The sequence below is a fragment of the Pipistrellus kuhlii genome, unplaced genomic scaffold (genome assembly GCF_014108245.1).
Source record: "Pipistrellus kuhlii isolate mPipKuh1 unplaced genomic scaffold, mPipKuh1.p scaffold_m20_p_2, whole genome shotgun sequence".
In the NCBI taxonomy this organism is placed as follows: Eukaryota; Metazoa; Chordata; class Mammalia; order Chiroptera; family Vespertilionidae; genus Pipistrellus; species Pipistrellus kuhlii.
The window spans coordinates 16296549-16311179 of record NW_023425515.1 but is presented as its reverse complement, the minus strand read 5'-3'; the positions used below and the strand labels follow the sequence as shown (position 1 = coordinate 16311179).

Sequence of the window (14631 nt, the reverse complement as noted above, 5' to 3'; positions counted from 1 at the left end):
GAAACAAACCTGGGACCTTTCAGTCCGCAGACCGACACTCTATCCACTGAGCCAAACCAGTTTTAGCAGCAATTATCTTTCTTAACTATCTCTCTAAGTCTCACCAAAATTCACATTCAGTAATTTTTTTTTTTTACATTTAGTAACTTTTAAAAGCAGTGTTCTTTAAGCTTTTCTGGGTTTTGATCACAGGGCTGTGAAAGGCTTTAAAAAAATTTTTTTTCATAGTTTCCTTTCCTCTCATAAAGCATCAGATATTGGCTGCAGCCAGACTCAGTGGGCCAATGTGAATCAGACTTGTCCCACTCCTGAGCTACTAACCCTATCGTATGTTGGTAGTGCCCTTGCTTATAAAAGAATGAGGCTAGCCCTAACCGGTTTGGCAGAGTGGATAGAGCATCAGCCTGTGGACTGAAGGGTCACAGGTTCAATTCTGATCAAGGGCATATGCCTTGGTTGTGGGCACATCCCCAGTGGGGGGTGTGTAGGAGGCCACTGATCATGTTTCTAGCTCTCTATCCCTCTCCCTTCCTTTCTGTTAAAAAAAAGAAATTAATTAAAAAATATCTTTTTTAAGAAGAATGAGGCTAGAAATTCTTCTCCTCCTCTGCAGCTCCCTACCCTTCAGAGAAATCCCTGTAATGTGATTATTCTTTTATTTTCCTAAGCAGTGTTCTGAATGTGAATGTCTTCTCAAATTGAAAAAGAAAAAAGAAAAAAAAAGAAACTTGTATACAAATGTTTTATTCTGAACCATAGCTTTTCTTGTTTTAAATAGGTTGTGAATTGAAAGTATTTTTCTGTTTACTGGGCACATGATTAAAATACGGTCTTAGAAAAGAGTAAACACAAACTTATTTTTCACTTGTCAAAAGAGAAAAGTGAAGACTATTATTTAATGTCCAAGTTTCAGTCAAAAGTAAAAACTCAAGTCAGGGCCAGTTCTCAGTTCAGTCTTGAAAATTTCTTATCTAAAATTGGGTGAAATAAATAAAAAGGCATCTATTTTTCTCCCAGAATTGTTCTTACAGCTGTTACTTTTTGTTAGAAAAGAATAACTGAATAACTGCTTAAATGGGCATTTAGTGAATATTCTCTCTCACACTTCTGTTTTTCAGCCAGTCAGTTCTTTCTCTTATAGACCAACAGTGTTATTCCTTTTGTATTTTTTTAAAAAAGGATATTACATATGTTTGCTTTTTTCCTCCTTTTAAAAATCAAATGGTAGTACACCATCCACATGATTCTGTATTTTTTTTCTTATAATAATGTATCTTGTATATGATTTCATATCAGCATCAAGCTCCTTAATTCTTTTTTAAAAAGCTTTTTAAAGAAAGTCATTTTAGGTTCGCAGCAAAATCGAGGGAAGGTGCAGAGATTTCTCATGTATCCCCTGCTACCATGCATGCATTGCCTCCCCATTATCAACATCCTCCACCAGAGTTAAAATTTGTTACAATTGTTGAACCTACCTTGACACATAATCACCCAATGGCCACTTTATTCTAGGTTTCACTCTTAGTATTGTACACTCTGTGGGATTGGGCAAATGTATTGATATAATGAAATGTACCCATCATTATGGGATCATACAGAGTTTTTCCAGTGCCCTAAAAGTTCCATGCTCTGTCTCTCCACCCTTCAAACCCCTAGGAAACCACTGATTTTTTCAAGGTCTCCATAGTTTTGCCTTTTCTAGAATGTCATTCAGTTGGAATCACACTGTATATCGGGTTTTCAGTTTGGCTTTTTGCACTTATTAATATGCATTTAAGATTTCTCCATGTCTTTTCATGGTTTGATAGTTCATTTCTTTCTTTATAATTTACTTAACTTTTACATGATATATATATATATATATATATATATATATATATATATATATATATTAATCTTTATTATTAAGATTCTTACAGATGTTCCTTCCCCCCCCCCCCATTGACCCCCTCCATCCAGTTCCCACCCTAGGCTTCTGCCACCTTATTGTCTATGTCCATAGGTAATGCATATATGCATATAAGATCTTTGTTTAATCTCTTCCTGTCCCCCTCTTCACTCCTTCTTCCCTCTGAGAATTGTCAGTCTGTTCCATTTCCATGCCTCTGATTCTGTTTTATTCACCAGCTTATTTTGTTCATTAGATTTCTTATTCATTTATTTTGATTTTTAGATCCAATTGTTGATAAGTATGCATTTGTTGCCATTTTGTTGTTTATATTTTTTTTTATCTTTTTCTTTTTCATCTTCTTTTTTAAAATATATTTTATTGATTTTTTAACAGAGAGGAAGGAAGAGAGATAGAGAGTTAGAAACATTGATGAGAGAGAAACATCGACCAGCTACCTCCTGCACACTCCCTACTGGGGATGTGCCCGCAACCAATGTACATGCCCTTGACCAGAATCGAACCTGGGACCCTTTAGTCCGCTCTATCCACTGAGCCAAACCAGTTTCGGCTTCTTCCTCTTCTTAAAGAATACCCTTCAACATTTCATATAATACTGGTTTGGTTGTGATTAACTTTGTTAGCTTTTTCTTATCTGTGAAGCTCTCTATCTGACCTTCAATTCTAAATGATAGCTTTGTTGGGTAGAGTAATCTTGGTTGTAGGTCATTGCCATTAATCACTTTGAATATTTCTTGCCACCGCCTTCTGGCCTGTATAGTTTCTGTTGAGAAATCAGCTGACAGCAGTATGGGCGTTCCCTTTTAGGTAACTACCTGCTTTTCTCTTGCTGCTTTTAAAAGATTCTCTCTTTGTCTTTAGTCCTTGGCATTTTAATTATGATGTGTCTTGGTGTGGTCCTATTTGGGTTCCTCTTGTTTGGGACTCTCTGTGCTTCCTGGACTTCTGAGTCTATTTCTTTCAACAGGTAGGGCGAGTTTTCTGTCATTATTTCTTCAAATAGGTTTCCAATATCTTGCTCTCTCTCTCCTTTTGGCACCCTGAATGTTGGTATGCCTGAAGTTGTCCCAGAGGCTCCTTACACTCTCTTCATACTTTTGGCTTCTTTCTTTCTTTCTTTCTTTCTTTCTTTCTTTCTTTCTTTCTTTCTTTCTTTCTTTCTTTCTTTCTCTCTCTCTCTCTCTCTCCCTCCCTCCCTCCCTCCCTCCCTCCCTCCCTCCCTCCCTCCCTCCCTTCCTTCCTTCCTTCCTTCCTTCCTTCCTTCCTTCCTTCCTTCCTTCCTTCCTTCCTTCCTTCCTTCCTTCCTTCTGCTCTTCTGGTTGGGTGTTTTTTGCTTCTTATTTCAAATTGTTGATTTGATTCTCAGAATCCTCACTCTACTGTTGAATCCCTGTATATTATTCTTTATTTCAGTCAGTGTTTGCTTAATTTCTGACTGGTCTTTTTTCGTTTATTTGGAGATTCTTGAGTAATCTTATAATCATGGTTTTATATCCAGTAGTTTGCTTACTTCCATTTCTTTCATTTGAGACATGTTTCTTAGTCTTCATATTTTGGCTGCTTCCCTGTGTTTGTTTTTATGAATTGGTTATATCTGCTATGTTGATTTGGTAGAGCTGCCTTGTGTAGTAGGTGTTCTATAGGGCCCACTGTCTCAGCCTCCCCAGTCATCTGAGCAGGGAGATCTAGATGCACCCCTTTGTGGGCTGTGAGCACAGTCTTGTTATAGTTGAGACTTGATTGCTATTGGTGTCACTGGGAGGAATTGACCTTCAGGCCAATTGGCTGTGAGGACCATCTGCAACTACAGTGGGAGAGCTGCTGTGCAGGAGACAGGACTTGCTTCAGTGGGGCTTTGGTGCTCACTAAGTCTGCCTCGTGAGTGTGTCGCTTATGTACGTGTAGTTGTAATATGGTATGGTCTAACACTGACCACTGGGTACACTGGCTCTTGCATCTTCTGGGAGGTGCAAAGTCAGCCACTGCGTGGGGCTACCCCGTGGGAGCTACAGAGAGAGCTGCAGATTCCTCCTCTTTGTATCCTCTTTGTATCGGGTTCAGAAGTGCCCAGATGAGGCCCAGCTATGAAGCAAGGCAGGCTGGTGCTGGTTCCAGTCTTGGGTCTTTTATTGATAGGTTTGGGGCTCCCGGACCCAGCTACAGCTTGCTTGAGATCTTTTAACCTGAATAAGGGCAGGCCATTCATGTGCAAAAGCTACGTCAGGGGGTTGTAAATTGGATGAGGCTGGGTCTTAGGGAATCACGTGGGCAGAGCAAACAGAAATGGCTGTCAGTCAGTCCTGCAATGACAGGTCCTAGCATAGGAACAGTGACCCCTGTGAGCACTTCCACCTGGGAGAAAGCCACCCTGAATTCCTGCCCCAATGCCAGACGATCCAGTTCCTCCTCGTATGTATCTGTGTTCCCCAGAGCCTCACCCTGATGGAGCTCAGAGGAAGCGGGACCTTGTAAGTTCAGTTTGTGGTGCTGGTCTTTTAAGAGGAACAGCTGGGTCTTCAGTAGCCTCTGTGTCACTTGGGCCCCAATCCCCACTGGTTTTAACAGTCCATAGTTCTTACTGCCCATAGGGACTTCTTTTCCCAGCTCTGGGACCCTGGGCTGGGGGTCTGGTGTGGGGCTGGGGCCCCTTACTCCTCTGGGGGCCTCCACAGAGATGGTCTCCCTCCCAATTAAAAAGGTGGCACATGTGGGTGCCGGCTCAGCCAGTTTCACGCCTCAGCACCTCCTACCAGTCTGAGTGCTTTCTTCTTTAATTCTCTAGTTGTAGGACTTCCATTCAGCCAGCTTTCTGGTGGTTCTGGATGATGGTTGTTCTGTATTTTAGGTGTAATTTTGATGTGGTTATGGGAGGCAGCAGGCATAGGCATTTACCTGTGTTGCCATCTTCCAATCAAATGTCAGCTTATTTCTTTTTAACATTGAATAATATTCTATTGTGTGAATATACCACATTTGATTATCCATTCACCCACTGAAGAATATTGTGATTGCTTCCAAGTTTTAGCGGTTATGAATACAGCTGCTATACATACCCATGTGTAAGTTTTTAGATGGACATGTTTTCAACTCCTCTGGAGCACAACTGTTGTATTGTAAGGTAAGAATATGTTTAGTTTTTTTTAAAAAATATATTTTATTGATTTTGTACAGAGAGGAAGGGAGAGAGATAGAAAGCTAGAAACATCGATGAGAGAGAGTCATCGATCAGCTGCCTCTTGCACACCCCCTACTGGGGATATGCCCGCAAGAATATGTTTAGTTTTGTAAGAAACTGCCAAATTGTCTTCTGAAGTGTTTCCATTTTACATTTCCACCAGCAATGAATGAGAATTTACATTTTGCATTGTCAGTATTCTGAATTTTGTCCATTTTAAGAGGTGTGTAGTGGCATCTTATTTTATTTTATTTATTTATTTTAAAATATATATATTTTATTGATATTTTACAGAGAGGAAGGGAGAGAGATAGAGAGCCAGAAACGTCGATGAGAGAGAAACATCGACCAGCTGCCTCTTGCACACCCCCTACTGGGGATGTGCCCGCAACCACTGAGCCAAACCGGTTTCCGCGTGGCATCTCATTTTAATTTGCATTTTCTGATGACATATGATGTGAAGAACCTTAGTTCCTTTTGAAAAACATTATCTTCTTATTCATTAAAAATTATGTATATATATATATATATATATATATATATATATATTTTTTTTTTTTTTTTTTTTTTTGGAGAGAGAGAGAGAGAGAGAGAGAGAGAGAGAGAGAGAGAGAGAGAGAGAGAGAGAGAGATCATGCCCTGATTGGGGATCAAACCTGCAACCTTGGTGTATCAGGATGATGCTTTAAGCAGCTGAGCTACCCAACCAGGGCCATCTTAGTTGCTCAGTGTATATTTTAAATAACAGTCCTTTATTATGTTTTGGGGTTTTTTTTTTGCAAATATTTTCTCCCAGTCTGCAGTTTGCTCTCTCATTCTCTTGACATTATCATTCACAGAGTGGAAGTTAAAAAAAATTTTTTTCCCCAGTAGAACAAAACAAATGTTCATAGTCCCTGCTTCATTTTCATTTCATCTCACGTGCTTTAAAAAACACACACACTTGCAAAATACCCACACATCAGGATTTAGAGTAAAACAAGTGGCTTACAGGCTTGAAAGAATATCCTTGTCTTTAGAACAAAACAAAAGCAATCAACTATTTAAATTTTCTGCATTCAAAACACTTTATTTTGATTTTAATGGAACTTAAAGTGTTTGGTGTGTTTTTTTTAAAGGAAGACTTGAGGGTCAAAACAAGCTTCTTGTATTGCCTTAGGCAGGGCCTAACTTCTGTTCCTTGAAGGCAAAATATAGATGCCAGTATTCATTAGCCTTGATGTTCACACTGGGACCACTCTGAGGACAACTGGTGGGGGCTACAGAGCATCTAAGATGTAGTCAATCTTGGTGACCAGCTCCTGTCACTTCCCTGACATGACCTTCTGGTTCTCCATGTAGATGTCTTCCTTGAGCTCGCCAACCACTAGCTGCTCAGCTTCCACCACCAAATGCAGCACCAGCTTCTTGACCTGGGCACCCAGCTTCTCCTTGCTCACATGGTAGCACAGGGCAGAGCCCTCTGTATTCAGCCTGGTCTGCAGCAGTGCAGTCTCACTGGTCAAGGCCTCATGTTTCATCTCAGGCTCTTCTTGCCACTGTCAGGGTTGGGCACATCCTGTTTGTACCTATTTTTTAAAAAAAAAGTATATTTGGTTGATTTTTTACAGAGAGGAATGGAGAGAGATAGAGATTTAGAAACATTGATCAGCTGCCTCCTACACACTCCCTACTGGGGATGTGTCCACAACCAAGGTACATGCCCTTGACCAGAATCGAACCTGGGATCCTTGAGTCCGTAGGCCGGCGCTGGTTAGGGCTGCTTGTACCTATTGATGGTCTCCTCAAACTGACGATAGAGACTTAATATTCTCTTATTGACCAGGATTGAGACCTGCTCTGTGATGCAGGCCATGACATATTTAAAAGTTTTTATGAAATCCAGTTTATCAATTCTTTCTTTCATGGATAGTGCCTTTAGTATTGTATCTGGAAAGTCATCACCAATCACACATGTCAAACTCAGTGGCTGAGTTTGACAATGCTTGCTTCAGGTCATCGAGGTTTATGTTAATCTCTAGGAGTTTTATAGTTTTGCATTGTACATTAGGATCTTTCATTCACTGGAAGTTTTTGTGAAGGGTATAAGGTCTGCTTCTAGATTCATCTTTCTGCATGTGGATGCCCAGTTGTTCCAAAGTTATTTGTGGAAAAGATTGTTTCTGCTCCATGATATTGCCTTTGTTCCTTGGTCAGAGATTAGTTGATTTCTATTTATGTGGGTCTATTTTTGGGCTCTCTATTCTGTTCTGTTAATCTTTTTGTCTACTCTTTCTCGAATAGCACACTCTCTTGATTACTGTAGTTTTAGAGTAAGTCTTGAAGTTGGATAGTATTAGTCTTCCAACTTTTTTCTCCTTCAATATTGTGTTGACTGTTTGCAGAACACAAAAGATAAATGAGAAGATCTTCACCAAGGTCAGAGAGAAGAGGCAGATTATCTTCAAAGACGTGACAGATCATCCTGACAGTGCAACAGTAGAAACCAGAAGGCAGTAGGATATTATTTTTCATGCACTGATAGAAATTAACTGTCAGTTCAGTGTTCAATTTAAAAAAAAATATTTTAAAAACAAGGACAAAATAAAGACATTTCAGATCTACAAAAACCGGGAGAGTTTGTTCTAGCAGATACTCATCAGAACGATAGGCAGTTGACTCGTGAATAATATGGGTTTGAATTCTGCAGGCCCACTTACACCTGGATTTTTTTTCCCAGTTAAGTGCAATCGGTCCATCCTAACCTTGGATTTTGCACCTGAGGATTCAACTCTGGATGAAAAATAGTATTTTTGCATTCCCAGTCATGGTTTTGATCTGAAGTTTGTTGAATCCATGAATGCAAAGTTATAAGTGGATTTTCGACTGCATGGGAGTCGGCATCTCTGATTCCCACCTTGCTCAAGAGTCAACTGTACTTCAGGAAGAAGAAATTATTCCCAGGTAGAAGGTCTCAGAAACAGGAAGTAATGAAGTGCAAAGAAAAGGAATATCAGCAAGTTAAAATACATATTGACTGTATAAAATAATAATGATGATGTTTTCAGTGGGAACTACATAAAATTAGTGACATAATTGGAGAAGCAGAAGGAGTTAGTTAATATCTTCTAAAGTTCTTGCATAGTTCAGGAGGAAGTTAGCGATATTGATTAAATTTAGACTTTTATAAGTGAAATGTGCATGTTAAAATTTCTAAGGCAGTCACTAAAATTATTAAAAGAATGAATACCTTTCTAGCTAATGGGAAAAATTTGAAATGAGAAAAATAGTAAATCTTGAAGTCAAAGAAGCTGACAAAAGAAATATAAAATAGGTAAGTCAGCAAGAACAAAATAAGACGTAGAAACAAATCCAAATGTATCAGTAATTATAATAAATCTAAAGGTATTGTATATTGTTAGAGTGTAAGAAAAATGAAAAAATAGATGTATGTTATTGATTAAAAACGTGTCCAACTATAAGAATACAGAAAGGCTAAAAATAAATAGTAGATAGAGATAAATAGGTGATTAAAAAACGAAAGAAAGCTGGCAATATTGACATTAGACAAAATAGTCTTTAAATGCCCCCCAAAATGTTTTTAGAGACAATGAGGGTCATATTGGTTAGAAAGTTGCAACTGAGAAATATAAAAAACTTGTATGCCTCTAATAATGTGGCCTCAATGTATAGTACAGTGTTTTTCAACCTTTTTTGGGCAAAGGCACACTTGTTTCATGAAAAAAATCACGAGGCACACCACCATTAGAAAATGTAAAAAATTTAACTCTGTGCCTATATTGACTATATATAAAGTAATTCTCTTGAATAGGAATCAAATAAACACAAAGAAAGTATTTTATAATTACTTTATTATGAAATATTAAGTAAACAAAATAGTGAAAAATTATAAAATTCTTGTCTTGTCTGCACCTACGGCACACCAGGCAACATCTCGCGGCACACTAGTGTGCTGTGGAACAGCGGTTGAAAAACGCTGGTATAGTAAACAAAAACTGACAGCACTACAATGAGAGGCATATATATCCCCAGTGAGATTGTAATATACTTTCTCCATTCTTGATAAAGTGGGAAAAAGATCAGTTACCACATACATAATTTGAACACCATGATCAATAATTTTGAGCTGATAGTCACGTGAAGAGCACTACGTCTCAAACTGTAGAACACATTCTTTTCAAACACATAAAAATTTATAAAAGGTAATCTCCAACTATGTCATCAAGCAAGTCTTAACAATGATCAAATGACTGGTATGGTACAGACTAGATCTGTGACCACAATGTATTAAGCCAGAAAGTGACAACTAAAAGAAAACATACTGGGACCTTGGGGTTTAGTGGTAACTCTTGTGAACTTTAAAAAAATGAACAAAGTGCCCTTTTATTTCTTTCTTTTTGTGTACATAGCTGGAAGAGGGCTAGTGATGGAATTAGGCTGTTTGCAGAGCCTTTTAACAACCAGTGTGTCAATGCTTAGGAACCTGTGGGAAGTGGGGGAGGGGACTGGTGAGGGTGGAAAGAGGCAAGACACTTCTGGGCCTGGGCCAGAGGTAGAGGAGCTTTGGCCCCTCCCACCCCTCCCTGCACTGTGTAATTCTCTTAATTTGCCTTAAAATTAGTGGAGAAACGAGAGAAGGGGCAGCTCTCTTTGAAATCCTATCTTCTTAACTGGATTTACAGATGCTCCTTAACTTACCATGGTGCTCTGTCCAGACATACCCATTGTAAGTTCAAAATATTCCAAGTCGAAAATGCATTTAATATACCTAACCTACTGAGCATCACAGCTTAGCCTGGCCTACCTTAAACATACATGCTCAAAACACTAACAGCTGGGGAACATAATCTAAAACAAAGCCTATTTTAAAGCAAAATGCTGAATAAAGTAATTTATTGAATACGATACTGAAAGTGAAAGGCAGAATGGTTGTATGGGCATCATCATCATCATTGTGAAATTGGAAAATCATAAATCAAACCATCATAAGTTGGGAACTGTCTGTAGTTTGAATTCTCAACGTTAAGGGGACCTGGATACTGAAATTCTCAAATGTATTGTGTCAGAGGCTATGAGGTTCAGGACTTAGTTTTGGGACCTTTTCCCCTGTGCCTTCCTGTTTCTAAGCACTTAATGTTTTACATATATTACTGTCAAAGCTTACTAATTATGTCTTTTGTCTCTCAGCAAGGCTTAAAGGGAAGGGAATCAGCACTTCTTCATATAAGTTAAGTGCTGTATTACTAATGGGAATTAACTCTGTGATTTCTCAGGACTATTTTAATTTATAATTAAAGATGAATGGATTGGGGTAGTAGGAGAGGTTGCCTATAATACTTACTAATACAATGTGAATTATTAAGGTTGGAAGCTCTGAGAGACCATCTCATTCACCACCACCTTTTTTGGTTACATAGATGAGGCAGCCGAAGCCCAGGGAGTGAAGTGATTTACGGGACACAGTTTAGTTAGAGGGAGGACTGGCTTCTTGACTTCCAGTGGGGCGTTTTCCCATGGCCCCTGGTACCTGACTACATCCCATGAGCTAGTTGTTCTTTTTTTCCAACAGGGTGAATTTATGCATTATGTTTATGTATGGCTATAGCCTTCTTTCCTATTGTTAGCAATTTGGAGAACACATGAGCCCTTGAGACAATTTTCATAGTGATGTTTGGCTAGAAAACTTGGCCTTGGAATTTTTAAACTTGATCAGGTAGCTTACTTAAACTTCATTGCAAAGAAATCTTCCACTGTTTGATACTAAAAAAACAACCAATTAAGCAACCAACTAAGCAACCAAGCAACACTTTGCTCTGATTCTCTCCGATCTGTATACTTTGACAGCTCCTGGCTGGAGGAACAAGTGGAGTGGGGTTGAATGGTGGAGGTGGGAAGAATTAGTCTTTTCTATCATGAAGAGAGAAACTAGGCTCTTTCCTTAGGGAAGCAGACTGCAGGGGGAACACTGTAGGACAAAGAACAGCCCTGGACTGGGGACAGTGGGTTTGCAACCTACTGTTTTCCTGTTAGCCTCTTTGAACTCATTGGTCACAGAGTTATTGTAAGGGTCATTAAAAAAATGTAAGATATAAATATTGTATAAACCACAAATAGTATTATTAAAAAAGAATGTAAAGGCGTGGGATAGTTGATTTAATGGAAGGCGGGTGCAAGGTAGAATGAGCTGTGGTAGTGGTACTCCCAGTAGATAAAGAGGTGCTCATAGTAGTCAGCATGTAGAAGATAAATCCCTCTACTTAAAAAAAAAAATACACACACACATACACACACACACACACATATACCCCTCCCCCAAGTTCTCTTTTAAAGGTTATCCTATTCCCACACCCATTTGTGTTAGAATTCTGATTCCCATATAGTTTGTCTTTTATGAAGCCATTTAAGTGACTCGAACAGATTTGTAGTTTTTCATGAAAGACGGTTACAGCAGTGATGTGGATTTGTCTCAGGTGTAAGAACAGCTAAGGGAATTCTGAAGATGAAGATAAGATTTCAGGTTTTATTCTGCTTAAATGCCTTCAGAGGGTGTTAGGGAATCCTTTGCTACCAGAACAAAACTTGAATGTAGCAGATCCCCAGGGAAAGCCCAAGTAAATTCAGAGCCATATTTTGCAACTCTCAGAGGACCGGTTAGAACAACTTGCCCAAGGTCTGCCAGTGAACCAGTTGTTAGATTGAAACCGGAATAGAGAGCTTGTGACTGCCAGGTGGGTTTTCTTTACTCTTGGCTCTGCTGACACATTTCATCAGTTGGGACTCTGGTTGCAAGTGACAGAAAACCCAGCTCAGTGGCGTTTAAACAAAACTAACCAAAATGAAAAAGAAAAATGTATTGGTTTAACTAAAGGGTGCAGTGACAGCTCCAGCTTCAGTGTGATTTCAATTATATCAATAAGACTTAGTCTTTTCATTCCTTTGAGTTGGATCCAGTTTGCCCAGATTTTCCCTTGTAATGACAAGGTGGCTGCCTGGAATCTAGGTTTTGTGACTTCACAACTAGATAGCCTCACAATTTCAAGTCCAACAAATAGACAAGGAAGTTTCTACAACAGTTGAAACAGAAATCCATATCTGACTCTCAGTGGTCTGAAACGGGCCATGTTCACCTCCCCTGTAATGGCTTGAACCATGGCAGTTCCCTGATTTGTCAGGGCCAAGCCATGTGCCCACCTGAGTCGGGATGAAGCTGACACTACCTAAATCTCATGGACAGTAAGTGGGAGAAAGCAACCAGTAGATGGCTGCCACCGTGAGCTTTTTCTTAAGGGCTCTAGATAAATGGGTGTTGGTGTGAAGGATTTCTTTTTCCTTTGTAGAGTTTTAAAAACATCGACACATGTTTTTCACTCAAATTACGTCCTGCTTTTCTTTTCTTTCTTTGTCATAAAATATGGATATTTTATTCCTGCTCTGGGAAATGAAAAAAGAGAAGGATAGAGAATATATCCTTCCACAAACCATTCTAATTTAGCTGACATTAATGTCAGAAGAATTGATAAGTGAGAAAAAGCTAAAATATGTGTGTATAAGTACATACATATTTTTTCAGATCTTAGTCTCATAATTGTTCACATATTTACTCTATTTGTTGTTTATAAATACTCTTGTCATCAAATGCATCTTCACCTCTGCCTCTTCACCAATCATTTAATAATGTTTCGATTATATTTTCTGTTTGTGTTTTAATCACTTCCTTGATTGGTCAAACTACACAGTAGAAGTTGTATGGGATAAATTTGCTTTAAATTATGCTCTATGAATCACAATTACCCATTACATGATTTCTTTCATTATCATTTGGAACTTCACGCATCTTGTAATTCTCTACGTAGACTATTTCAGCTTCTAGTGCTGTACATATCTACATCTTCTGGATGGGACTGTCCATAATCCATAAGCTTGGGGTTAGGCATAAACTGTGTAGCACCTGAGGTGAATTCTGATTTTGTCTTCATTTCAGATCTGAGTTCTGTTGGTAAACCCACTGAGTGCTTCGGGTTGTGAGCTGTTTTTGCAGGTGTTTCTATTTCAGCAGAGCTTTCTAGCTTAATTTTTTCTTTAGGTTCAGGAAGTGACTCCTTTTAAAAAAAAATATTTTTATTGATTTTTTACAGAGAGGAGGGGAGAGACAGAGAGCTAGAAACATCGGTGCGAGAGAAAGACCGACCAATTGCCTCTTGCACACCCCCTACCGGGGATGTGCCCGCAACCAACGTAAATGCCCCTGACCGGAATCAAACCTGGGACCTTTCAGTCCTCAGACCGATGCTCTACCACTGAGCTAAACTGGTTTTGGCTGTTGTTTTTTTTTGTACACAGTGATTTAACTGCTTCAAAAATGTTTTGACTTGTAGCATATGCCTTTTTCTCAGCGACATTTGCAATTATTATGCACTGAACTGGGTAACAAACAGTTGCTCCTAAAGTGGCCAATTCCAATGGATAAGCAATTTTCTTAAATCTAGAACCTTTTCTTGCTGAAACCAAGCCTGCTAATCCTGAAACTGTAATCATTCCAACTTTTGGAAGAAAATCTCGTGGTGGATTCTTCAGATAAACATATGCATCTTTTCCAAATTGAACTGTATCCATTATCCCATTTTTCACAAATACATAAACACCCTTGCACCAGCCAATGTAACGACCAGTTGTAGTGTGGATGGAGGCAAAGTCCATTTGTAATTTACCTGGCTGCTCTTCAACATATTTAGATTGAAGAGGTGGTGAAGTATATAAGGGGAGCTGCTCTGGTTTCATTAGCTGCTTTTTGAATTCCTCTTCTTTGGCTGCATGCACAGTTATAGATGCAAATATCAGCCCTGCAGGCATGATTGTCAGCTTTTGCATCCTTACGGCCGCCATATCTGTGACCCTGTCATGCCCAAGTTTTCTGATGGAGCCGTCCTGCTTTTCTTAGTTAACGGTGTCATCCTAGGATATAATGTTTTCTTCATTGTTGGTGTCTACTGTTGCAGTGTTCTGACTGTCATAGAGATTGACATTGGCAATTTTAATCATGTACCTGGAACAGGTAAATATGATAAAAGTTAGAAATGTAGAATGATTCTCGAAGTTACTAATCAATTATAAAATGAGGTTAGGTGCATTTTAACTTAAAGTTATTTTTTATTAGTTCACTGATGCATGCTTACAAAGCTCCTTTTGTTTCTTGCTGCCTTAGAGTTTTTGGAGTGTGCAATCTTTGAGCAGGGTTGATTACAGTTTCTTTTTCAAGTTACATTTATTCTTTTTTAAAAAATATATATTTTATTGATTCTTTACAGAGAGGAAGAGAGAGGGATAGAGAGCTAGAAACATCAATGATAGAGGAACATCTACCAGCTGCCTCTTGCACACCCCCTACTGGGGATGTGCCCGCAACTAATGTACATGCCCTTGACTGGAATCGAACCTGGGACCTTTCAGTCCGCAGACCGACGCTCTATCCACTGAGCCAAACCGGTACTGGCTCAAGTTACATTTATTCTGTGGAAGTATATTCATTGATACGACTTGAATGTCAACA

The 14631-nt window shown here is 39.0% G+C and overlaps 2 protein-coding genes across 5 annotated transcripts in view; one reads left to right on the top strand and one right to left on the bottom strand.

Annotated features, from left to right (window-relative positions):
• The window catches only part of PLCH1 (phospholipase C eta 1), a 181843-nt gene that overhangs the window by 6808 nt on the left and 160404 nt on the right, over window positions 1-14631 (top strand). The window lies entirely within an intron of this gene.
• On the bottom strand, window positions 12483-13998 carry LOC118722588 (MICOS complex subunit MIC27-like). Its single transcript, XM_036444246.1, has 2 exons — window positions 13406-13998; window positions 12483-13188 (listed from the first exon to the last, which is right to left on the bottom strand). Exons 1-2 carry the CDS (start codon window positions 13965-13967, stop codon window positions 12944-12946), a joined length of 807 nt encoding a protein of 268 aa, XP_036300139.1. The 5' UTR covers window positions 13968-13998; the 3' UTR covers window positions 12483-12943.

Bases quoted from the DNA above. Each gene is read 5' to 3' on its own strand.
- LOC118722588 (XM_036444246.1), bottom strand. From the start codon at position 13,967: ATGGCGGCCGTAAGGATGCAAAAGCTGACAATCATGCCTGCAGGGCTG. The intron at 13,189-13,405 runs ACAGCCAAAACC...ATATTTTTTTTT, and splicing joins ACTGTGTACAAAAAAAAACA to AAAAGGAGTCACTTCCTGAA.